The sequence below is a fragment of the Chenopodium album genome, chromosome 5, assembly GCF_948465745.1.
Source record: "Chenopodium album chromosome 5, dcCheAlbu1.1, whole genome shotgun sequence".
NCBI lineage: Eukaryota > Viridiplantae > Streptophyta > Magnoliopsida > Caryophyllales > Amaranthaceae > Chenopodium > Chenopodium album.
Genome location: NC_137838.1, coordinates 69,995,074 through 70,018,741, shown reverse-complemented (window position 1 = coordinate 70,018,741; position 23,668 = coordinate 69,995,074). Strand labels below are relative to the sequence as shown.

Here is a 23,668-nt window from a genome sequence, read left to right as displayed (position 1 = left end):
CGCCACCCAGCCGCGATTGCTGCTGCTAAAAACCTTTTGTTTTTTTTTTATTATTAATTTAAATAAAACAAAACATATTTTGTAAAATTAAATTAATGTTAATGTGGTCCAATTAATTTCAAAATTAAATCACATTCAATCTTGAAATTAGGGTTCTTCATGAAATTAATCCCCAATTTAATTTAACACTTAAATTAAATAATTTGATCATGAAAAATTCATAATTTATCATGAAATCAAATAGATTAAAATCATTAATTACATAGTAAACGAATTAAATCAAAACCAAAACACAAAATTCATAATTTAGGGTTAGGGTTTTGAAATTTTCAGAAAAAATAGGGTGCGGGTTCGAAATTTTTTAGTGATTAGGGGCAAAATTCGGATCTCTTCATGGCTATTTTGAGCATTATTAAATCACATTTAATCAATTCCAAGAGTTAAATCACATTTAATATAATAATTGACCCATAATTAAATTATTCTCCCTCCTAATTGAATTAAAATTGTGGACTATCAAAGAATTATAGTCAATATGCGTAAATGCAATAGGCTAATTGATACCACTGTAGGGAATTATAGGTACTACTGTATGGAATTATAGGTACTACGCAGCGGAGAAACATGAATCATATTCATACAGTACCTAATCCCAAGATCTAATGCATAACACATAAAAAAACATATAATCGTACCTTTGAAGCGTGATTCCACGTGCGATCGAGCAAGAACATTGGGAGATAAAGAACCTCAAGCGTGATTCCTCTACTTGGTCCACGGCCATAGATTAAGACCTCCACTAATGCTAGTTAGTTGCAATTGAACCCTTCAATTGACCTTCTATGGAGAAGAGCGAGCAACGAACCACCATGAACCACCACACGCGCCACCAAGGGTGGCCGGCCGTACGGACGAGGAGAGGAGAGGAGAGAGATAGCCGTGAGATAGAGAGAGGAATTAGGGTTTTGGGATTGGTTGCCTTGATGTCAAAATACACTGTGTGTGAATTATGACTGCTTGCAAGCAACCCTATGCATGGATCTTATTTATAGATCTCATCTCTAAATAAGAGCCCATGTCAAAAGCCCAAAACCTAATTTTCATCTAACTATGCTAGCCCAATCCATTTCATGATTAGTTAATTGCTCATGAGGCCCATTAATGGGCCTCTTACTTGCTTAACCCAATACCCTTGTTGTGTGACCTCATAGGATCCATTCTAGTAGGCTTTGGACTATTTGACTAGCCCAAATATCATTGATCATAGTCTAGCAACAGATAATGACGACCCAAAAGAACAAACTTATTATCTCCATAATAGTGATCCTTGATATATCTAGTAATTGCACTTATCGAAGACACAATTCCTTCACTCTTGTCGTTCGGATGAGGATGTTAAGGAGTTGGTTGCAAATTGGGGTGAGGTGCTGGAGCTGGAAGATGACTCATTGGGATTGGATCGATTTCGACGTGCTAAAATCATGATTAATGTTGCTAAGCCTCTCCGTCGCTTTCAAAGAATCCTTGACAAAAGTGGACGGGAAATTTGTGTTGAATTTGCCTATGAACGCCTTCCTTGTTTTTGTTATGCCTGTGGCATTATTGGACATTCAGAGAGAGATTGCTGCTTAGTTTCAGAGGAGAGTAAGAAGAAGAAACTCGGTTGGGGACGGTGGCTGAAGGCGTCCCCGAGGAAAGGCAGAATGCGAAAAGTGGAGGAACTAGAGGCTATGCTTACCTCTAGGAAACAGCTATTCATCACAAAAGAGGCAGAGCAATTGATTCCTCAAGAAGATACTGACTCAGACGAGACTATGCAGATTGGTGGGAATAATGCTAGACTCAATGCAAGTTCAACTGAGCAGGGCTCAGGGAGTGATTCAGAGATAGTTGTGGCGAATTCCTTGAGTGGAGCATTGGCGAGGGAAGATGGTGGGAAAAGCGGCGAGGTGAAGGCAGGGGATGGTGTTAGCAGGGTAGATAATGTGGGAAGTGTGAATAAGGAGCAGTTTGAAGTTGAGTTACAGGGAGGGAGTGAAGATATAAATAAAAAAGTGGAGGCAGGGGGGTTAGTTTTTGGTGCCGGAGTGGAAAGTCATAATAAAAATAATACAAAGGGCAGAAATAAGGTGTATAGGAAAATAGTGAGGGAAAGAAATCAATTTGACACTCATATGGAAGTGGTGGATGATGTGGTTTTAGGCAAAAGAGAAAGGGGGTTAGGCTTTGCTGATGGGGAGGGTGATTTATCGAAGAAAAAACTGGTGTTACAAGATGAAACTACTGGATTGCGGGTGGCGGAGGTTGTCAATGGGCAACCCCGCCGAGCTCCATGAGTGCCTTGAGCCTAAATTGCAGAGGTCTGGGCAACACTTCTGCAATTAATAACCTTCTAAATCTAGTTCGGAGGGAGGCCCCGTCTCTTATCTTTCTTATGGAGACAAAATTAAGTAGTGGTGAAATGTGTAAGGTTCGTGCAAAAATGGTTGGGTATGATGGGATTGCGGTTGATAGTAATGGAAGATCAGGGGGTGTGGCTCTCTTATGGGTCAAAGGTTTAAAGGTAGAATTGAGATCAATGTCAATCCATCACATTGATGTCAATGTGGCGGGTCTAGGGAATGTGGAATGGCGCTTTACGGGTTTTTATGGATGGCCGGAGGTCCATAATAGACATTTATCATGGAAGTTGCTTGAGGAGCTAGCTTTGGGAGAGGAGGGTGCGTGGATTTGTATGGGGGATTTTAATGAGATTCTTGCAGATTCGGAGAAGAAAGGAGGGCGATATCGAGCTATTTGGAAAATGGAAAACTTCCGTGAGGCTGTTGATCTTTGTAACTTGAGAGATATGCCTTTCTCGGGTTACGAATTCACATTTGATAATGGTCAGTTTGGAGCAGATAATGTGCAGTGCAGGTTGGATAGAGCACTTGTTCGTCAAGAATGGCTTGAGGTGTTCCCGAAAGCAAAGGTTATCCACCTAGAGCGTGAATGGACTGACCACGCCCCCATTAAATTGTTGCTTGATGAGGGATATGGGGCAGCTTGGAAGACGGAAAGGCCCTTTCGGTTTGAGCAAATCTAGACCGAGAGCGAGAAGTGTGAAAATATAGTACAGCAAGCATGGGTAGGTGGGCAGAACTCGGTGGAAGGGAAGCTAGCATTATGTGCAGAATTTTTGAAGTCATGGAGTGATAAGGAATTTGGGGCAATTTTTCGTGAAATCAGAAAAAAGAGGAAAAGATTGGGCACATTAAATAAGGGGAGTCGAACTGAAGCTAGAGTGAAAGAAAGGAGAAGAGTTGTGAAGGAGATTGCAGACTTGATTCATTATGAGGAAATCTATTGGCGTCAACGTTCAAGGGCTCTCTGGCTCAAAGATGGTGACCGAAACTCGAGTTTTTTTCATAGGAAGGCTTCAGCTAGGTGCAAGAAGAACACTATTTCACACCTTCTATCTGATGATGGTGTTCGATGTGATGATGAAGAGGGAATCGGCAATGTGGCTGTGAAGTATTTTCAGAATTTATTTAGTTCTTCGACCCCTGTTAATGTTGACTTGGCACTTGAAGGTGTGGAGAGGAGAGTGACAGAGGATATGAATGAGTGTCTCAACGCTGATTATACGGCAAGTGAGGTGCTCCTGGCTCTAAAACAAATGCACCCCTTAAAAGCTCCGGGCCCGGATGGTATGTGTCCCTTATTTTTTCAGACTTACTTGCATATTGTGGGTCCTGCTGTGACTTCTTTAGTGTTGGGTGTCCTTAATGGGGATATGATTCCGAAGCAGATAAATGAAACTTTTATTGTGTTGATCCCAAAGACTAAAGAACCTGATAAGATGACAGAATTTTGACCGATTAGTTTGTGTAATGTAGTGTATAAGTTGATTACTAAGGTGTTGGCTAATCGGTTGAAAGCTTTTTTGACTGATATAACCTCTATTAATCAGAGTGCTTTTGTCCCAGGAAGGTTAATAACAGATAATATTTTGGTATCTTTTGAACTTTTTCATCATATGAAAATGTCAGGAAGTGAAGGAGGGATGATGGCTTTGAAGCTCGACATGGCTAAAGCCTATGACAGGGTAGAATGGGGTTTCTTGAGAGCAGTTATGAATAAGATGGGCTTCTCTGAGCTCTGGGTTGATCGTGTTATGCATTGTATTTCGACGGTTTCTTTCAGAGTTCTTATTAATGGGGCACCTTCGGGGGAGTTTACTCCAACTAGGGGTATTCGACAAGGTGATCCTCTATCCCCGTATCTGTTTATTTTATGTGCAGAGGCTTTGTCTGGGTTGTTGACTAGGGCGGATGAGAGAGGTAGTCTTCATGGGGTGAAAGTGGCCTCGACGACCCTTTTGGTTTTGCATCTATTTTTTGCAGATGACAGTATTATTTTTTCGAAGGCAGATCCGGAGGAGGTGAGCACGATTAGAGGGATTTTGAAGATGTATGAGGAGGCGTCGGGTCAAATGGTGAATTTTGATAAGACGACGGTATCTTTTAGTAAGGGTGTAAGTGGAGCGAGAAGAACTGAGTTAGCAGCTTTAATGGGTGTGAAGGAGGTGGATGTGCATGATAAATACCTTGGTCTCCCAACGGTGATTGGAAGATCAAAAAGGGTGCTTACTAAGGGCATCCGGGAAAAATTGTGGAAGAGGCTTCAAGGGTGGAAGGGGGGTTTTCTTTCTAAGGCGGGTCGGGAGGTGTTGATTAAGGCGGTGGCCCAATCTATCCCAACCTACGCGATGAGTGTGTTTAAATTCCCTTCTTCTTTTTGTGACGAAATGAGATCTTTGGTGGCAAACTTTTGGTGGGGGCAAAAAAAGGGTGAGAGGAAAATTCACTGGATAGCATGGAAAAAATTATGTGAACTTAAGGCAAAGGGAGGTTTGGGATTCCGTGATTACAAATTTTTTTAATGCAGCTCTGTTAGCTAAACAAGGTTGGAGATTATTGCAGAATCCGGAGAGTCTAATGGCAAGAATTTTGAAAGCTTGATATTTTCCGAATGGGAATTGTTTAAATTCGGAGTTAGAGAGCAGCCCAAGTTATACATGGAGAGGAATTTGGGGAGTGAAGTGGGTGTTGCAGCGTGGTCTTTGTTGGCGGGTTGGTGATGGTCTGAACATATCAGTTTGGAAGGATGCGTGGATTCCGAGCACTCAAACTCGGAAGATTATTTCACCAAGAGGTAATGCGCCAGAAGACCTTCGTGTTTGTGATTTAATTCACCTTGCAGCAGCTCGTTGGAATGTTCCTTTGATTGACACTCTTTTCTTGCCTTTTGAAAAAGAGCGTATTCTAAGCATCCCACTTAGCTTCCGTTTACCCGAGGATTCCCTTGTGTGGGATCTTGAGAAAAGTGGGGAATTTTCTGTTAGGTCAGCATATCGTGTAATTTATAAAGACTCTAAAGCTGAAGAGGAAGCCTCTACTTCGTGTCCTACTGCAATATGGCAGAACGTCTGGCATGCGAATACACTCCCACGCATCAAATTATTTTTTTGGCGGGCTTGTTGCGGGGCTTTGCCTACTCTCCAGGGACTAAATAAACGTTTTCCAGATAAAAACCCAATGTGCTCTTTGTGTAGGGCTGAGAATGAATCCGAACTACATTGTCTTAGGGATTGTATCATAGCCAGGATGATTTGGGATGTGAGTGAATTTTTGGGAGACTTAAGTGGGGAATATCTTGATTTTGGAGATATGGCTCTCACTTGTTTACATAGGCTGCCAAAGAAAGATCATGGTCTTTTTATGACAATCTGTTGGTCTATATGGAATGCTAGAAACCGTTGGATATTTGAGGGTGAAGTTTGTAATCCTAAGGCTTCGATGGAGTATGTATGGAAACTAATGAAGGAGCTGCCTTGTGAAGAGGAGGGTCCAAGAGTTAGTGCTGCTGCTCGGGTGCGATGGAAACCCCCTGATGATAACGTGCTAAAACTCAATGTTGATGGGGGTGTGATAGAGGGGATGGGCTCTTTTATGGGAGCTGTTGTGAGGAACTCGGATGGAGCTGCACTATGGGCGATGGCATGGCGGACTGAGAGCAGATGGCAGCCACAAATTGTCGAAGCTATGGCTTTATTGATTAGGCTTCAGCATGCTGTAGAGTACGGGTTTCAAAGGCTAGTAATTGAACGTGATTGTCTTAACTTGATCAATGCAGTAAAGTCACAAGAAAGGGGGGGGGGGGGGAAGTGGCTTCCACTTAATATTAGATGATATATATCATACAAGTAGTAATCTTTGTTGGGTATCTTGGAGTTTCGTCCGTAGGGAGGGTAATAAAGTTTCCCATGAACTTGCACATTGCTTGCCATGGGTAATAGGTAGTAGAGTATGGGTGTCGGATTTTCCTACTTGTATTCTTCCTCTCTTGGACTCTGATATTGCTATGAATGAGAACTAATCACCCTGTTTGGGTTGTTTGAAAGAAAATAATATATATATATATATATAATTTAAATGTGATTGTATAAATAAGGATTTTTTTTTACGCCTTTCTTACTAAGGTAAATCTCTATGTATATCCTCCTTTTGTTTACAACGTTATCAAAGACTTGGGAAGTCCTGAGACCCGCATCAAGCTAGAAAACTTCTGCTATCCTCCAAAAAAGAAAAATCATGTATTCCTTAACTTAGATTACTGAGTTAACACCTTAGCTACTTCAAGTATAGGTAGAGGTGCTACTCTCCCCGAATAATTCTTAATGTTAGAAGAAATGAAGAATGCCTCCGATACCGGATCTGCTAAACTAAAGAAAGTAACATCTAATCTAATAAGGAATAATGCCAGCTGCTATATATATATATATATATATATATATATATATATATATATATATATATATATATATATATATATATATATATATATAATTGCTACGTACTCATGGTATGATCTCATGACCTCTATAAAGAGAGGTGATGCGCCTTAACCACTAGTCTAGTGAGCACTTATGGTTATTTGATGTAATGTTTTATGTTAAAAAATCTTTTTTCTTTTTGCCGGGTCACATGACCCACCATACACAAGGTGGCTTCGCCACTGGCCATATAAGAGTAGGAAATACTTTAATTATACTCCGTTAGTAATAAAGGAATAGTTACTTAGGGTGTATGTAGGTTAATATTTTGATAAATAAAAAAAAAATCCTTTACAAGATGTTGCATTAGAAAAGAAAAAATTGACAAGAATAATCCCAACTTTGTCTCATTCGCTCAAAATAATCCCAAATTTGGATTATTTTTTAGAAATCCGAACTTTGATATGAATTTGTTTTCAATGATCCCAAGTGACCGGTAACTTGTTGAAAAGGTTAAAAAAAATTTCAATGTAATTTACACATGTAACCACATAATTGGTCAATAATTAACTAATTATTTTAAAACTGCCTTAAAGAAAAGACTTATTTTAAAACTAACAATTTTAAAATAATTATATTAAGAAAACCACCATTAGCCACCTTCCCTGCCCTCCACCTCTGCTCCCAACCCCAGCGCCGCCTAGACTCCTCATGTCGGCGTCCCCCCTCACCGCTGTGACTCTTTAACTCCTAATAATCCTCCTCACACTGCGACTCTTTAGCCCCCTTTCCTCGCAATGTTGCAAACCCTTTTCCAACTAATTAACTCCCACTTACAACCCCCCTTATGCGACCACAAAATCGGAAAAGGTCTGGGGGGGTTTGGATGAGATTCCAATAGAGGTCATGGTTCGCGGGAAGGCCGAGGGTTCGTGATCAAGGTGAGGGTTGTAGGGGGGTCTTTGGTTGATGGAGAACTAGCGAAGGAAGGGGATCGGTAGGGGTGTTGGGATGGGAGGAAGAGAAAAGAGGTGGTGTCGTCGCGCGGGAATGTGGTCTAGACGACGATCTGGGCATGGCACTAGTGGCGATTTTAAGTTAATTAGATGATTATTTTTTAAAAAATTTTGCTTAACTAAATTCTTAAATTTGTTTTAATTTTTTACAGTAATATTTAAATTATTATTTTTAATTTATTTTTTTTATCAAAATATATGCTAACACGTATTAAATAACTTGTTATAACAAGTTAGATTACCGGCTGAGACCATTGAAAGCAAATTCATATCAAAGTTCGGTTTAATTAAAAAAATCCAAAGTTTGTGATTATTTTAAGCGAACGAGGCAAAGTTGGGATTATTCTTGTCAATTTTTCCTTAAAAAAAATTAAAATAGGTAAAAATGAGTTTGAACGGGTAAAAAAAATTAATTTAAATTATTATAATGTATGGGGTAATTTAACAAACAAATGGAACGTTAAAAAAATAAATAAATAACTCTCTCATTTTTTTTAAATGCATCAATTTAATCGACACATTGTCAAGACATAACTTTGACCATATATATTTAATTCTCTATTAGTAAAACTGTAATAAAATTAAATAATGATATGGAGTAATAGACATTATAACTAATGTAATGGTATATTCCATATTATTTAAAAACATTTAAAGTGATACATGAAAAAAAAAAGGAAAAAAAAGAGAAGAAACAAATCTAGTTTGAAATTAGACTTTATTCGATCCATTTTACCAATTCCGACTCCAACACCTGAATTGACTAGGAGCCTGTTCTGATTTACTGAACTGAACTGAATATTTTATGAGAGAAATGAATTAGACACTAAACTGAACTGATTGAAGATGAACTGAAATTAACCTAAAGAGAACAGGCCCTAGGAGTATCCTTAGAATATACGGAAGGGTAATATTATATGTAGCCCTTAGAGCTATATATAAACATTAAATACACTCTTGGAAATTGTATAAAATTAGGAATCCAGGACAAAAACACGCGTAAATTAGTGTGATTAGTGGTTTATATTTTAATGATTTCTTAACTTTTTACGATTTTCAAGCGTAAATGTAATTCTTATATGTAGCGGCTAAGGGTTTGTTCTCATACGTTTATTTTTAGTTCTATTTAGTTCAGTTCAGCTCCTAATTTTCTTCACTTATAAAATATTCAGTTCAGTTATGTTCAGTTCAACTGAGTTCAGTCTATGAGAACAGACCCTAAGTAGGAGTACTCCCTCCGTGTTCTTTTAAGTGTTAAACTTCCCATTTCCGGCCGTGTTTTTTTAAGCGTTATACTTTCTTTTATGGCAAAAAACTAAATTAAAATATTATATCTCTCTCCTCTAATGGTCCCCACCCAAACCCACTTACCTAGTTACCCACTATTATTTTTTTTATTATATTTTTCCTTTCTCATTCATTATTTTTCAATAAACTATTAACCCCACTATCTTTCTTTTACAATTTTTTAATACTCCAAATACCTCACTTACCTCTTATTTTATTTAAATCAATTAAATTGCTTAAAACTATTATCGGTCAAAATGTAACACTTACGAAGGTTGTAAAATCTGGCAACACGTAAGTCGATAGTCAACAGACCACAAATGAAATATTTTTGGGAATATGCATATTGAATGGATAAGATCCAGCTAGTTTGCCGGTTTTAGGCTATGCGTATCACTCCAACATCCCCAAAACCTGATTGTCTTTTTTTACTAGGGCATTTGCTCAAGTACTCAAATGGGAACTGCATATTTTTGGGAGGCCGATAATTTTTTTTTTTTTTTTTGAAAAAACATTAAATAGGAATCAGAATATGTTAAAAGTACAAGACTACGTAGGAATGGGCCTACACAATAAATTTCGAACAACCACACGTATCTTATCTTGTCACAAAGTAAGATACCGTGTTACCTACCCTTTGAACATGAGAAAAAACAAAAGCATTAAAAAATACTTAGGTAAATTGCTAATATCATCATAAATTAAATTAGCGAGCACCTTTATAGAATCCTTCATAACTTAGATAACATACATTTTTACTCCATATTTGTTTTGTTTTTATTTTATTTTTAAAAGTATTACTTCCTTAGTTCCTTGAATATATACGATAATTTTTTAAAACTCTAGTTTGAACACTTCTTCCTTGTGTAAGAAAAAAAAAAAAAAAAAAAAAAAACACTTCTTCCTTAAGAAGAGTTTACTACTTCGTATTATTTCTTCTTTCTTTTTTAATAATTACATCATTCTTTATTAGGGTGTTAAAATTTGATTATCTTCTACCACATTTATTTCACTAGCAAAATTATACTCCCGTATCACATTATCTCTTATTCATGTCCACATTCAATTCATTTATACTTCTAAAACTTTATACCCTTATAAATGGTCGAACTATATGAAACGGAGGAAGTAGTATTGTCACAAATTTTCCGGTGGGTTGAGAAATTGTTTTTGTCCTTAAACCTCAAGCCAATATGTGGAAGTTATGAGGTAGAATCAAGCAGAAAAAGACAAGTAAGAAATGAAAGAGGTTAGCACATGGGATAGATTGCCCACTCTGGTTTCCACCCATTATCCTTTGTTGCTTCCTTGGTCTTACTTTTAGTACCAACTTTTTAAGAGTTATTAACAAATCTTAACATAGGATGCCTTTGCCGTTGGCGGGGTTAGCTCGAACCCCTTGGTTAGATCAGTTCACAGGCGGCTGACCTCTTTCAGTCCACCCTTAGCTCCGTCTCTGCATTCCAAGTCCTAGTCAAAGATATGCTCCCTAAACTGGACCATTAAGCCCAAAAATGGTAAAACTGTGAGGTTGTTCATGAAAAGAGTCAAAACATGATAACTTGTCTACGCTTTACTACAGAGTCAAAACATAATAAGTCTTTTGAGGGTAATACTAAAAGACATGAGATCAAGTTTTGTAAATTTCGTCAAAAAAAATTGTAAATAGCTTCCACGAATCCAAACAAAAGATGAATATAATCCAATTAACAGAAATTTGTATTAGGAAGCATGTTTTAGGGTACTTTTATTAAGTGTTATTTACTTATTTCTCTTATCATCATGAAAATAAAAAGTAGGAAGTGTTACAAAGTACATTTCTTTACAAACTTACCTATCAATTATCATGGTCAGTTTCTATTGTCTTTATAAAAACTAAAAAATTACTATAGGAGTATATCTTAGAGACTTAGCTACATTACAACATCAAGACAATAACACACCAGCAGAATATGAAAAGCAAATCAAAACAATAAGAATGCACCATTTGAATAAGATATGCAATCAGACAACTGAAGAATCTGCAGTATCAAATTTCACAAAGTAGAGTGAAAACTACAAAAACTAAAAATTACAGGGAATTTCCTTACACGAAAAATTGAGGACGAGATTAGCTAGTGCAAAAACATGCACCCTGCCCAAAAGCTAACTTACAACTGCTGCAAACACTTCAGACTATTATGTAAGCCTGGTTATGAGTTGTGTACATTATCAACTCTCAAAGGTGCTGATAATTGCGGGACTTTCAAGTTGAAGATTAAAAAACAGAGAAACATCCGTCAGCACCATCTCAATCAATGGCTAAAAACTGCATTAGTCTCCTTGTAAGCAGTATAGTTGGCGAACATTCCCAGAAGCTGTAACATGTATCAAGGAAACCATTAAAAACAGAAAAATAAAGCACAAAACTAAAACATCCATCCAACACCCTTCTGCTTCACAAAGAATTTTCTTTTTTCTCTAGTTGTGAAAAAAAATACTTACAAAAAACTTAGGGCCTGTTCGTTATCTTTTGTTTGTTTCAGCCTGTTGTTATTTTTTTAAACAAAAACCAAAAACTGAAAACCAGAGTGGTTCACATTTTATATTGTCAAATTTCTAAATTCTCATAATTTCAATACAATCAACTAATTATGATTAATTATATGACATACATCGTATGACTTTCAGTAACAAAAAACCAAAAAAAATTAAAGCGATACTGAGCGGCCCTAAGCATATAATGTATTAGTTTCAATAATCTGGTTCATAAAGCTGATAAAGCACACAATCTAAGCATCAGCGACATATCTAGAGGTTAAGCCTTTACCGTATAACCAATCTTTAAACAACACATGAAGTGCAGATGACAGTTCTCGCTTCTTGCTCTCATCTAGGGGAGTTTCCTGCAGAACTTGCTTGACCTCCCCCAGGTTTGTGTTCTGAAGGATAAGAGTCATTTAATTAGTTAATATTTAAAATTCACAATATCAAGTCAAACTTATTTAAGAGAATTCAAAACATACATTTTTATGCTGAGAATTCATGTAAGCCTCAGGCAAAGAAAATGGGTTGTCTTTAGTGGCTCCAGGTACTTCACCACCAAACCAGTTCGGAATCTGCATAACCAAATTGAACAATGACATGCAATTTTATAATCAAAGTAAATAAAATAAAAAATCTATTTCATTCTACAAATGAATCTGACAGGCAGTCAATTTTTTGATGTCCTTCAATTCATCAGACATGAGCATAACTCAAATTGGAGAAGAATATAGCCCTTGGGGTCCCCTGTATTGGGACTATATTTCTATTTATTTTTGTTTCTAATTGGTCAGGGGCTCGGGGAAATATTACAGACCTTACCAGGAGTTAGCCGCACCCATAAATGATATAAATACAACTGTTACTTTAGCTTTACTCATGTATGTAACTCAAGTCAGTAGCCTATATGGTAAATAAATTTAACAGCTCCAATTAATTAGGTAAACACATTCAACAACTCCAATTTTTTTTTAATGTCTAAGAAGATTTCGCTAAAACCCTACTCACTTAGTTTTTGACCTTTAGGAAAAATATTAGTCAACGAATTAATGGTGGTTGTTCTTGAATCTATAGTACCTTTAATGATTCCTATACCTGTCATGTTTCTTGGATTATCTAAAGTTGGTGTTTAAAGTCATATTCCAATTTTAGCTGCAGCTTATATAGGCAAATCCCTGGAAGGTCATCATTGATTATTTGATTTAACGAGTCTCTCTCTTGGTTAAGATCCAGCTAATATATGTGGTTCAAAGAAACTTCATCAAGAACACCCATCAAAATAACCTATTTTATTTATACAAATACATAGTTCACTAGTGTAGTCTGCCTTTAATGAAGCACATAACCTCCGGCACATTTCCAGCACAATTTCTTTTAAAGAGGAGGAAATGCCGCATACATATTCAAAAGATGAAAAGATACGAAGTAGCAAAAATGCGTAACCAGAGACTGATAAAAAAATACCTAGTACTGAACAGATAAAGCAACATAAACAAAAGCAGCAGGTTGTAAGGAATTTAAGCTTACCAAAAAGTTAGTAAACTGATCTGGATCCAGCGGTGCAGCTGTCTCAGCTTGAGCATCAGAAACACCTGCAGGGTGTGATAACGAATCATGTGGATCAACCACACCCAATGGCAAAGGTTCATTCCACTGGTTGATAGTGGGCTCAATACCAACTTGACTCATGTGTTCCTCCAATTGTGGGTAAAAAGTATTGTATGGTGCCACCTGAAAATTCATCAAGGATAAAAGATTCTCTCATAAAAGCAGACAACAGAAGTATGCAAAAAAAGAATCAAGCAAAGCTTCACAATACACTGGCACAGTAAAAAAATCATAGGACGAAAAGAAATTAAAAAAGATTGCATGCTCCCTAGTGGGGAAAAATAAGTATATAAACTTCACTAGCGATATCTATGGCCTAAAAGGGGGTTTGACACCTAAACCTCAAAGTGTGCACATAGGGGATTGGGTAAGGAGTTGAGGACAAGCCACTGATTACAGGCCATTAGAAAGCAAAAGAAAGAATTTTACAACGTACTTCAAGGTCTGACAAAAGCCTCCCTCGTAAAACTTACATATCTAAGCAAAATCTGATGTAAGCAGTCTACAGTCATAACCAAATTAAGCTAACTAATTAATGCACAGCTGATAGCCTGATACCAGAGGCCATACATTCATTATTTAAACATATAGGCTTAAGGTCACTTCAAATTCTATTAGCATAAATTACCAGATACCCCTACCAGTTGCAGGCCTCCATTCTTAAGTATTTGTTCACAGAAAACTGGCAAAATGCTAAGCCACACACATGAGCAGTTAAATAAATCACAGTACAAGGAGGGGTTGATCTTGTAATTTAGCCAATAGTCAATTTTTTCCACAAAACTAACCATGCCCATTAATCCTAGACCTAATTAGTAATTAGGCAAAAGCCATCAATCAATTTGAGGTTGTGCCAACTGAAGTACTCTCAGTAGGAGTCATTTCTCAGCAGACTCAATATTTAAAAAGGCTGCACAAACCTCAGAGAGAACAATCCTCGAAGTTACTATTATCAATGCTGAAATTATGCAGACAACAAACAAAAATTTGACAAATGTATTTCTTATGTTGTGCTTGAGCATCAGATCCCTGTTTGCTTCTCATTAGTTAAATTAATATTTGTTCAGTAACCTCACAGGTAATCTTCTATGGCCAATAACATTGAGAAAAGTGGATAAATTTCTCACTTGGATTATCAGCTGAAGATGCACTTGAGATTATCATTGATTTGTATCATACCAATCATTTGGAAGAATTAAAATGCACACGCATGGTAATTAAACACCCTCACTGCCAATAGAATGGGTATGGTGTGAACCATAAATTCCATGTATAGACAGTAACCCAAACTATATTTTGAATGATAATCCAAGAATCGGGATATATTTAAGCTCACAAAGTGAATTTAGTAAAAAAAAAAAAACATCTAGAGGTTAAAGGCCGGCAATTAAAAAAAGATAGAAAAGATCTATGGCATAGCGCAAGGCTACAATGGGACTTGCAACGAAAACTGTTGGAAGTAAATTCACATTAAAGTTCGGATTATTAAAAAATATCCAAAGTTGGGATTATTTTGGGCAGATGATGCAAAGTTGGGATTATTCTAGGCAATTTTTCCACTTAAAAAAGAACAATTTACAGCACTTACTATATGAAGAATACAAAATAAATCCTATGTCCACAAAAACCTATTTACTATTACAAGCGCACAGCAATAAATCAAAAGACCCAACTTTCCGTAAATTGTTTTCTAGTGAAGCATGTCACAGTGCTGTCTGCCCATTTCAGTTAACTTCACTGGCACCATCCTCAATCCCTAATTCTGAGCAAGTGACCATATAAGTACAGAAAACCATCTATCATCCATAAGAGTGATTTTCGTGATTGAGGTTTCAGCCATTAGTTGATAGCCATTCATCCCTTATTACATGGTCATTAAGCTACACAGTTCATTTATATAACTGAATATTTATAATTATAGTACAAAACACTACCCTCTAGGCTCTAGCTCACCGAAAGCTCACACTATTTTGATGAATATCATTTATGCCTCGACATTTTTATACTTGAGTATCTTTCCACATTTAACCAAGTCCATCCTGCGGAGAAGTTACTTCTAGTAGCTGGCTATTATTGGTAGCCTTTTCTAACCCATCAAACACTACAGTGCATGACAAAATTGACTTGCTTTCTAATATTTTATTGAGGGTACAAAACAGTCATGATAAAGAGCTAAAATGATCAAGGCCTCATTAGTTTCAATAAGTCAGCTACTCCTTTACTCTGGCCATCAACTCATTCTTAGAAACAGAGGATATGACGGCTTAGTGTGTGTGTGTGTGTGTGGAGAGAGAGAGAAAGAGAGAGGATCAGTCAAAAATCAACAATCAAACACAAAAAGGTGATGGATCAATGTATTGCAAAAATGTTACAGTGGATACTTTTAAAAGTAGAGAAATATGGGGAATATACATTAGGAGACTGATGGTGAAGTTGCAAATAAAAGTGACATACCTGTAATTTATGATTATCACCGATAATAAGAGGTCTTTGATTGACTCCCAAGTAAAACATGCACTCACGACAGTTGGCAATACAAATTCGTTTTGCTGCAGAGATGACATGAACTCGCTCACAGTGTTCTACTCTTAGAGCCTGTTGACATTATCATTGTCATAACAACTGTGCTGTCAGTTTCACATCTAACTCACAACTCACATTTAGGCGTCTCCAACTAAATTAAACAAATAAAGAAATTCATGGGATCATCTGGGTCAGCAAAGATGAGAAATATAACTTATTCCACAAATGGATCATTACCTTACCAACAGCTCCAAGAACTATAGTTGCATCAGAGCAGCCATATATGGTGGCATATCTCAAGGGTGCCAAAATATAGATAACAGAATCATGGCAATTTAGAACCTTAAGAGAAGATCCTTTCACATCAGCTGCTTGTTTCACATAAGAGGACTTAGAAATCCCTTCAATAAAAGTCAGGCCTCTTGAGCTTGTTGAAGCCTTAGCTGAGTTTGAGTTGGCATCAGACATAGCAATGTCTTGATCAGAGCCATTTTCTTTTGCAGTGGCCCTCTCAGCTATACGTTCCAAGGCATCAGCTATCTTCTGTAGAAGCCAATCATGAACTTGTGCTGCAGGTACAGGTGCAGCAGGCATATCAGGGTCTGAATTTGCAAAAAAGGGTGCTGCTTGGCTTAATGGTACTACTTCAGACCCCTTCACACCAAATTGAATCAAAAAGCCAAGGTGTTCAAACCTTTCCATTGGCAATACCTGCCATATAATGTAGTCAGATAAATCAACAAAAGTTGAGAGAGGAAAAACAAAAAGGCGCAACAAAGAAAGAAATATAGGGGGTCTAAATATAGCGGGTTCCTCAAATTATTAATTTTTTTTTCCATGAAAAGACCAAACTTTTACAGATAGTATAACATTTTCTCCCAAATTAGAAGAACAATTAACAACCTCATATAATTCCTTTAGCAAGCAACATAGCAAAATTAACTTTTCTGGTCAGCTAAACACAGAACATCAATAGGACTACACTACAAGCACCATAAAATTGACCAAGAACAAACCCTTTTTTTTTTACTAGATGGTACCATTTTATCTAAATTGGGAAAAAAAAAAAAAAAATATATATATATATATATATATATATATATATATATATATATATATATATATATATATATATATATATTAACAATCTCCTTTATTTAACAATGCAAAATCAACTTTTCTGGACAGCTAAACAAAATTACTAACTTCAACTACTCAATGTACCACATGGATGATTAAATTACGCCTTTGCTTCTCTTTTTCCCTTAGACGTGTATGACAAATGGCATGTTGCCCACAGAAACTTTTATCTGTCAGTTAGCATGATGACAATAAAAGTGTCCAAGAAGGACTCAATTATAAGTCTTGACCTGCACTGTTACTACAAAGATCACAACTAGAAACAAAGTGGTCTTGGTATCTGTCCCACGTCACTCCCTCACACTAGTGTTAAGGAACCATGAGATAATAAACGCTCTGGTTGATCACTTTTCAATGCACACACAAACATCTAACATACATCTTTCAATCTACAACAAATAATATGAATAAAGCAGTAAATCAATCAAGAGACGTGAGAAAATAATTCTTCCAGGAATAAACAACTCTATATGATACTGTAGATGATAGTTGCAACTAACCAGAGATTCGTCACCTTCCCCTTCAACTGGCTCAGCTAAGAGAGTGAGAATATTTGCCAAGTGTTTTTGCAAGTAAGATAATTGATGAGCTTCTTCATCTGCTTGTGATGGCATGAATTTACGAGTATTACTGCGTACAAGCTGCAAAAGGAGTAGACATCTAGCAGTCAGATACCAAAAGCAGATAGTTGATGGTATCATTCCCATCACAGAGGGGTAGTAGCAACCAAAGTAGTCAGCAAGAACTGCAATATTACTAATTTGTTGATTCTTATTACTACAGATAAACATTCAGCTCCACCTTCGTTCAAGATTTCCATGTGTTAAATAAATCTGAATATTAGGTGTTTTTTTACAGAAACTAACAGAATGCAGGATTAAGCACAAAATTAACCTACAAAAAGTAACTTGTGAAAAGTTCAGAAGACACTAATTCATGAGTATCCTGAAACATCCGTTAACAGATCCACCAGCATTCTAACAAAGTTTGGGAACCAAGGTTTAGTAAGGAGATATGAAAAGGGAAAACCAATGACAATACAATGTCATCATAACAAATATTCTCCTTTCAGGTAATCTATGTAGCATCAACACAAAAACAAGAACAGAAACAGAAACAAATGGACCAACTGAACAACACCTAGTGTCTCAAAATTTTGAAAATGAAGCCTTAATGAGGATTCGAGAGGAAAAAAAAAATCCACCTTTTTCTGGAGCACTCCACTACTTTTCATAATCCCTCTCCCTCTTCTTGTTTCCCTTAAAACTTTCCATTCCCGTGTTATTTATAAGATTAATTTTGCCTTCCACATTACTACGTCCTCTTACTATTTCTCCAACCAGAAAAAGTATGAGCAAGTGGTTATAAATTCACTCATCCATTGATTAAGGACTTGAAGTAAGCAAAAGATAGCACAAAGCCTTTGGTTGTGGAGAGAGAGAAGAGAGATCAGTTGGTGAAGCCAAGCCTTTAAACCTCACAAAAGCTTTTGCCAACAATACTTATCTAAACTATATCTCCCTTCATTCTATCCCTTTGTGCCACCTCTAGGCCTAAAAATGAACACATTTACACACTTGGCATTACACCTCACAAATGTTTCATCCATGACACCATAGGTTTGGGGATGTTTTGTTCAAATTTCCCGACGTTTCACCTTTTTACCTATAGTCCACACACTACCAAAATATTTGGACCTATAACAAATCAACTTCACCTAAATAAACTTTTTACATGTATTAGTAACCAAAGTTAGGGGAGAAAAGGAGACCAAGTCACAAACATTTGTCTTCATTTGTTACTAACCTTCTTATCTTATTCCTCTCACAACTTACATTTTCATTTACATTTTAAAGGTCTGCAATCTAAATTGAAAATGGGTATAATGAAGGAATAAATATACTAAGAAAAAAGACTTTGTGGGACTCGTAGGTTGTAGATTTCTTTTCGAAATGAATTCAAAGCTGGTAGTTTCAGATCCGCATCCCAAGTCAGACTAGATTTTGAAGTCTTGATAATTAATCAGCTCGAATTCTACACCATCAGGTCCGACCATTTCCGTCCCTAATCAGATGGATATTAAGTATGCCAATATAAGCTGATAGTGGATATACACTTAGGTTGTGAGCCAAGTGTAATTCTATGTCCATACCCAATTGGGAAAAAATAGTCATTGGATATATACCTGCCATGGGTGCTAGGTAAGGTGGATATGTGTATAAGGGAGGAGATATCTGCCTCCCCTTCTTCATGAACGTGTCTAAAAATTAAATAAAGTACGCACTCCTTTGTCTACAACTACTTTTAGTCACTTTTCCCTTTCAAAAACAAGTACGGTTGCCTTTACATTTATGTGTAAAGTTGACTATTAAGATTAAAAAATAATAATAATAAGGTTATAATTTCAAATAAACAATCTAGCGAAAGTACTCCACCAGAAATTAAGCTAAATAAATAACTCAATATAATTTTGACAAATTTATTGTTAAATTAAACCTAGCCAGGTGTGGAATAGTATTTAAGAAGAATAGTTTAATAAAATAAATAAATAAATTGATAGGCTACAGCTCATGTCTCTAAACCAATAGCTTAGTACACTGATTAGATATAAAAGTAAATGTACCTAGAGTTAAAACCTTTGCTTGACAGATGTGATATCTATTCTTTTTAGGGTTTATTTTGATTCACTTGGTTTTCATTTATATGAGCATAATAAGCTGTAAATTGAACTTGGGTAACCCTTACTAACTTTTAGTTGAACTTAGCTAACTTAAATAAGTTTGCTTGGCTTTAAAATAAACTAAAGACCAAGACCATTTAGTGTGAATGCGTGATTGGGATAATTATGAGAGATAATGGCAAAGAGGGCTTGTGAGAATGGAATAAGAAAACTTCAAATCAACACATGCCATCTGATGCTTCCTCTTCACTTTCACTCAAGTTTGTGGTTATAATGGTAAATGAAATCCAAAGCTAATAATCCTTTAGTGCAATTTTTTTGTAAGGAAAGTTGGCGAAGGGAGAAGATTGTTGTCTAGCGCAGATTAGTATGTTCACATCCTCACAATGCCTTACCAGTGCAACTAACTCAAAGAAGTTTCTTTCTCTAGACTATAGCTTTTTTCCAAAGAGGAGGGAGCTTCTTTGCACGTTATCATGGCCACCAGATTTTAAGATAATAACAAAAACTAATATTAGAGTTCAGGATCAGCCATGTTCAAAAGTTTTAATCACACTTGATTAAAAAACCCTAATACCCTGTTCTCAGCATACCTCTAATCTTAAGCCAATAGTAATGCATTCTTAAGTTAATGACAGTACCTACCTGTTTAATCCTAGGCCAGCATAGTGCTAAATAACATTCTTGGCGAATAACCATAACTTGTTTTTCAAGGAAATAATCTTCTAATTGGCAAATAACATTGCACTCATAAGAAAGCAAGATTTCACTCCATATCCTTGTTCTCTTCTTACAATCGCCACCAAAACCTTCTCCCCTGAAGAACTATTCCAAACCGCAAAACAAAATTAATCCAACTATTACATCCTCTAAAACAAAGTTGCCAGTCATGTCTCATTCCATTTCATCAAACTATCTAGCGCAGATTATTATGTTCACAATGCCTTCCCCTGTGCAACTAACTCAAAGAAGTTTCTCTCTCTAGACTCTAACTTTTTTTTCCAAAGAAGAGAAGCTTTTTTGAACATTATCATAGCCACCAGATATTAACAAAAACTAATATTAGAGTTTAGGATCCACCATATTCAAAAGATATAATCACACTTGATTAAAAATCCCTAACACCCTGTCCTCAGTATACCTCTTATTTAGAGCCAATAATAATTGCATAATTAAAACGATGACAGTACCTACATGCAGAATCCTGGGTCAGTATAAGCAATAACACATTTATCGACGTATTATTTGATCTATCTAGCCTTGATCCTATCCTAACCAAAAACTCTCCTTGCATTAACTGTCAAGGTGTCTACTCATCTCATACACTAATAACCTGATGGAGATGAGGAGCAACAAATATATAAATAAATAAATCCTTCTCTAACCCGTGAACAAATTCATTACACATATACAAGAACCATGAGTGATCAAACAAAAGCAACTCCATCCAATAGGCGCAAACTTCTGCAGGTATGACGTCATACCCTTACTCTTTAGACCCCATAGGATACCATCAAAGGGGGGAAAATTACAAAGAGCAGAAGGCCTCCTCACACTTATTTTCACATTGCATAAATATTTAAAGCCAATTAATCAAAAAAGCCTTCCAATTTCTATCAATATCCAACAAAATATAACCTAATGCCCTGCACAAGCAATTAAAATCACTCCTACCCAAAGAAACTTCTCTTGTACAAAGCTGACAGGCTGACATTTTCTTCATCGTTTGTCCCAGAAGGAGGAAGTCCTACATCCCCTAGTTGCACCTGAAACCCCGTACAAGCACCAGGAATCAAACCCGTCCAAAAAACTTGAAGTGAGTAAAGATGTGAATGTGCAACTGGCTGTCCCAATCCAATAATCAAGGTAGACTACAAAGTTCAGAGAACCTTTCTTTTGAGTCAAATTACGCCTATTCCAATACCACAATCAAATTGATATTAAGACAGCTAAACCTATGTTTAGATTAGAAAATATAGGCCTTACCTTAATAGCCTAATTCTAGACCACGATAGTGCTAAAACAACACTCTTGGCAAATTACTTCCAATCTTCTAATTGGCATATAAGTGATATAACATTGCACTCATATAAAAGCAAAATTTGACTCCATATCCTTGCTCTCTTCTTACAATGCCACCAAAACCTGCTCCCTAAACTGTTCCAAATCACAAAACACAATTAACCTAACTATTACATCCTTTATACCAAAGTTGCCATTATTTTCTCATCCCATTTCATCAAACTATCTCCTTCTCGCCATACCTCACATTTGAATTTGTAAAAACTCCAATCAAAATTCAAGCATAATAACCAAGCACCTAAGTTTCGAATTCTCGATTCCGACAGTACTACCCTATAAGTTACAACAAGACAACATCCTTTCTAGCTAATGCCAATCAACAATCAATCAAAACTCACCCAAGAAACAACCAAAAAAATTTCTTCATTTCACAGCACAAATCATAAATAAAAATCAAAAAATTAAAACCTAAAAATTTACCTGAAGAGGAGAGAGAGCAGACAAATACCCATCAAACGCCGAAGTCGAGGGCCAAACATCAGCAACAGCAGCAGAATCCTTATGAGTCCTAGGCAACAGCCTCTTATAACTCTGAATATACAAAAACAAGATCAAATCATACACATTCACCCCAATCGCCGGCACATCATCAGGCTTCGCACCAACAAGAGGATCAGAATCATTCGGAAGAACAGCGGCAATCGTATCGATAACAAGCCTCGAATGTTCCTCGGAGATTTGCAGAACATCAGCAACAATCGACGGATTAACTCGGAGAGAATCGGATTGTTCTAGAAGCTTCTCCTTGAGGGATCCGATTGAAACGGCGGCGTCGGAGAAGATGAGCTTAGGGATTGGAAGGAGGCCGTACTCGAAGGGTTCGCGACGAGTGTGGAGTGTGATTGGATCCTTGGTCGGCGTTGATGGCGGCGACGAAGAAGGTGGTACGTCGGTGTTTTCCGCCATTGAAATGGAGGAGAGAGAAAATGGAGGTGAAGAGAGGAGAGAGAAAATGGGGGGATTTTTTGGATCGAGAAAAATGATGAAGGAAGTTTTAAAAAGAGGAGAGAGAAAGAGAAAAGAGAGTGAGAAGTGGCGGTAAGAGAGGAAGAGAGAATAGTAAAGAGGTGTTAGCTCCGCCACATGATGGTTAATCACGGTGGTTGGTTCATCGTTTTTTTCTTTAGATTTTGTGTTTAATTATGAAATTTGTGAAAATAATTAATGCAAAATCTTACAAAAATTCTATTTTTATGTATTTAATATGGTTTTTGATTATTACATTAGACTAGGTTACATTATTGTGATGTGAGTCATTGTTGGATAATGTTTTTGACATGGATTATTAGATGATTTGGATGAACAATTATTAAGAAATTGTAATTTTTAAGTCAATTGATTTAGCTGTTTGATTATCTATTTGAGGTGACAATTATCAACAAGGAAATTTTGTCAAATAACATTTTTTATAACCCTTTAATTGTCAAAAAAAACACCTTATAATTTTATTTTTTTTGGTTAAAACACACCTAGAACAAGATTTTATTTTTTTTTTACTTTTTTTTGTGAGAACGCACCTTTCCCGGTTTTCAGACCATTGACTTTGGTTTACCGGTGTTGACTCGTCACATGAGGGTCACATTCTCAAAATACCCTCTTTCTCTTTCCTCAAGCCACCACAACTACAAGCCTAGACAACCCTAGCCACCGACACCACTGCCTAGCCACCACTAGAACCTCCTCTCAACCGTGGACACCACCACCAATCAACCTAGCCACCATCACCGCCTACCCAATGCACCGACGTTGGAGGAGCTAAGGATGTCCTAGTTGTTATGGATGAAGAAAGGGAGGGGGATTTTCTAGGTAGGTTTAGTGTGATTTGGGTGGGCTGTGGGCGGTGATGGTGGTGTCCACGGATGAGAGGTGGTTCTAGCTTAGTGGCGGCTAGGCGGTGGTGTTGGCGGCTAGGGTTGGCTAGGATGTGGTTATGGTGGTTGTGAGGAGAGGGAAACAGGGTATTCTAAGCACGTGACACTCACGTGAGGGGGC

At 36.8% G+C, this 23,668-nt stretch overlaps 2 protein-coding genes and 1 pseudogene across 2 annotated transcripts; 2 read left to right on the top strand and 1 right to left on the bottom strand.

Annotated features, from left to right (window-relative positions):
- Positions 1-2,482: 2,482 nt before the first annotated feature.
- Positions 2,483-3,856, top strand: LOC145633081 (uncharacterized). Its single transcript, XM_081685375.1, has 2 exons — positions 2,483-2,971; positions 3,086-3,856. Exons 1-2 carry the CDS (start codon positions 2,483-2,485, stop codon positions 3,854-3,856), a joined length of 1,260 nt encoding a protein of 419 aa, XP_081541501.1.
- Positions 3,857-11,071: 7,215 nt separating this feature from the next.
- Positions 11,072-22,922, bottom strand: LOC145632207 (uncharacterized). The gene is made up of 8 exons (XM_081684522.1): positions 22,097-22,922; positions 17,415-17,555; positions 16,012-16,485; positions 15,706-15,846; positions 13,171-13,374; positions 12,126-12,218; positions 11,930-12,041; positions 11,072-11,477 (listed from the first exon to the last, which is right to left on the bottom strand). The coding sequence occupies exons 1-8, from the start codon at positions 22,580-22,582 to the stop codon at positions 11,434-11,436; spliced, it is 1,695 nt and encodes a 564-aa protein (XP_081540648.1). The 5' UTR covers positions 22,583-22,922; the 3' UTR covers positions 11,072-11,433.
- On the top strand, positions 12,346-13,154 carry LOC145632208 (ATP synthase subunit a, chloroplastic-like; annotated as a pseudogene).
- Positions 22,923-23,668: the final 746 nt, after the last annotated feature.

Bases quoted from the DNA above. Each gene is read 5' to 3' on its own strand.
- LOC145633081 (XM_081685375.1), top strand. From the start codon at position 2,483: ATGGTTGGGTATGATGGGATTGCGGTTGATAGTAATGGAAGATCAGGG. The intron at 2,972-3,085 runs GTTATCCACCTA...GAGCAAATCTAG, and splicing joins AGGTGTTCCCGAAAGCAAAG to ACCGAGAGCGAGAAGTGTGA.
- LOC145632207 (XM_081684522.1), bottom strand. From the start codon at position 22,582: ATGGCGGAAAACACCGACGTACCACCTTCTTCGTCGCCGCCATCAACG. The intron at 13,375-15,705 runs GTATGTCACTTT...ATGAATTTTCAG, and splicing joins GTGATAATCATAAATTACAG to GTGGCACCATACAATACTTT. The intron at 11,478-11,929 runs GTAAAGGCTTAA...TACATGTTACAG, and splicing joins GTTTAAAGATTGGTTATACG to CTTCTGGGAATGTTCGCCAA.